Genomic DNA, 2,500 nt, shown 5'->3' with positions numbered 1-2,500 from the left:
GAATACATAATTAAACCTAAAGTTAACTATTATATCTTATGAGAAAGATTCCGAAGGCATTATGCTAACTATTGGGTTATACGCTTGTGGAAAACAAGATTTCTGTCCCAAAAGAGAGTTCGTTCCTGACTATTTCATTTTCCCTTCTTGTCCGGCAGGTTTTCATTGGTGACTATTCTCAGAGCCTACTGACCGGCGAAGAGGTGGAGGGTGCTATCTCTCGTTTCCAGTCTTCTCTCCGAAAAATTTCAGAAGACATTAAGCAACGCAATGCATCATTGGAGTTTCCATACGAATACTTGCTGCCCGAGAGGGTGCCAAACAGCATCGCAATTTAACTTAACCTTGAGGAATTTTGTTTTGAGTTACGTGAATGGTATCTAACTCACATGCGCGTTTGGGGAGCACTAAGGCATTTAAACGAAGAGGGAAAAACAACCGTGTGTTTTCAAGCTCGGATATGGGTTTGAGACCTCTTTTTCAACTGTCTTAGATGCAGAGTTAACATCGATAATCATTTTCCGAAGCGGAGATGCTTAGCCGGATCTCGGTGCAACGCTTATTTCATTTCTTTAATTTGACATTTATTTTGTTCCGTTTTTGTGAGCGGGGAATTTTGCACAGGGGAAAGGGCATTATTATCTCTAACTATTCTTTTGCAAGTGATGAGATAGTTAAGTAGTACAAGTATTTATTCAGTTGTTTTCATCGTCAAGTTTATTTCACATTGAGGTCTATAACATCTTTGAATGATTTAAATCTAAAGTCCGTCAAAGCTCTTTTCTGCAATCAATATGTCGCTGTGATATAATTATGTAATGAATAGTGTTTTGACTCTTGTATATGATAGTTTGTTTTCTTCATTTTATTATTTTTTTGGAGATATTAGCTCTTGTGGAAGCTACTCTGTAAATCCGAGGTTTTAAATAAAGGTGATGATGTGTTATCACATGTTCCTTCATGAAAGCTGATCAAACGGAAATGAAAAGGCCGAGGGTCAGGTGCGAGTCGGACGACATTCGAAGCTGAAATTTGCTCTTTTCCGTGGCAGGGGTCATTTTACAAACAAGTACAAAGAGTATGTTTTTACAGGAAATGCTTTCTCATTCCGCTTTTTCTACTCTCTTGACACTAAGGAGGAAAGTTGATCTAGTTAAGCCTGGTTTCCATATGGTCTGCAACGGTCTGCGACGCGATCGCCGATAGGTCTGCGCCACGTCGCAGACATCTGTCCCCGGCGTCTCCGGCGATCTGCGGCACACGGTCTGGGTAATCGGGAAAGTTGAATCTAATTCTACTTTCCCGACCATTACGACGCTTCCGACTACGACAATTTTTAATGGGAAAGTGTGTCTGAGATGATCTGCGTCCTATTCGGCGACACACTATCCGGTTCGCCTTTAAACACGTCAAATCAGACTCAGAAGTAAGTGCGCTCCCTTTTCTCCTCGCTTCGCAGAGGATTAGTGGTGCGCTTGTCTGTGATCGCTTCAGATTTATATGGAGACAAATGCCTCCTGTGTTTACGATCGCCAGCGATAAGACCGACGCAGACAGCTTCCGATGTTCGCAGACCGTTGCATATCATATGGAAACCAGGCTTTAGCCTCGAAATGGAAGCCATTCAAAGCTTGTCGGGCTTGTTGGTGAATGACTCGTGCTATCAAATTGAAAAGATTTGATTGCCAACAATTACACCCGTTCTGCTTCCAAAGGGAAATTGACCTCACAATTCTCACCACAAATCACATACAAAACTATTTAATCTTTTTCTAACCCAATGAATTATTAACAAAGGTACACACTGCATGAGGGGCTATATACTGGAGGAAGGGATTGATTCTTGATAGGCTTGTTTGCAAACAAGGAATAAGGTGGGACATAATATAGATTGTCACTTGTAAAGGGTACTTGACATAAATTGGTGGGGTTATAAGAAAGGAATATCTACTGAATCTCTTTTGTTATATTTGACTGAAACTTGGACGTTTAACATTGACAATGGAAATGTCATAGGGGTTATCTTTATCGACTTTCGCCAGTAAGGCGTTTGATTCAGTAGATCATGAAGTTTTGAGTTATCATGAAACTTCAAGCCTGCGGTTTTTATGGGAATGTACTGCTGTTGCTAATTAGTTACCTTGAAAATCGTCAACAATTTGTCGAAGTAAATGGGGAAAAATCTAAATTTTGTGTCCTATGGAGTCCCTCAGGAATCCCTTTTAGTGCTAGGACTGTTTTCGATTTATGTTAATGATTTCGCAGACAATGCTTATACAGGTGAACTCCATCTATATACAGATGACACCACCGCTTTCGTGATCGGTGATACAAGTGACAACGTTATTCAACTACTGAATGTCCTTCTCGCTGAGATTTGTCTGTAGTGTGAATTAAATACACTCACAATAAAGAAATGTGAGGCTAGGATCATCAATTCTCAGCCTTAGACCAGTAAAATGGCGCAATATAGCATTTATGTATTAACAGAAACCCATAA

General features: G+C 40.2%; 1 protein-coding gene across 1 annotated transcript in view; it reads left to right on the top strand.

The window, feature by feature from the left end:
- LOC138017224 (allene oxide synthase-lipoxygenase protein-like) overlaps nucleotides 1–338 on the top strand; it is a 48,678-nt gene extending 48,340 nt beyond the window's left edge. The window contains exon 11 of the mRNA XM_068864385.1: nucleotides 159–338. Within this exon, the coding sequence (XP_068720486.1) occupies nucleotides 159–338 (180 nt within the window). The remainder of the gene's footprint in view (nucleotides 1–158) is intronic.
- Nucleotides 339–2,500: the final 2,162 nt, after the last annotated feature.

Source organism: Montipora capricornis, chromosome 9 (genome assembly GCF_036669925.1).
Source record: "Montipora capricornis isolate CH-2021 chromosome 9, ASM3666992v2, whole genome shotgun sequence".
NCBI classification, from domain to species: domain Eukaryota; kingdom Metazoa; phylum Cnidaria; class Anthozoa; order Scleractinia; family Acroporidae; genus Montipora; species Montipora capricornis.
This window is presented reverse-complemented; position numbering and strand designations above follow the sequence as displayed.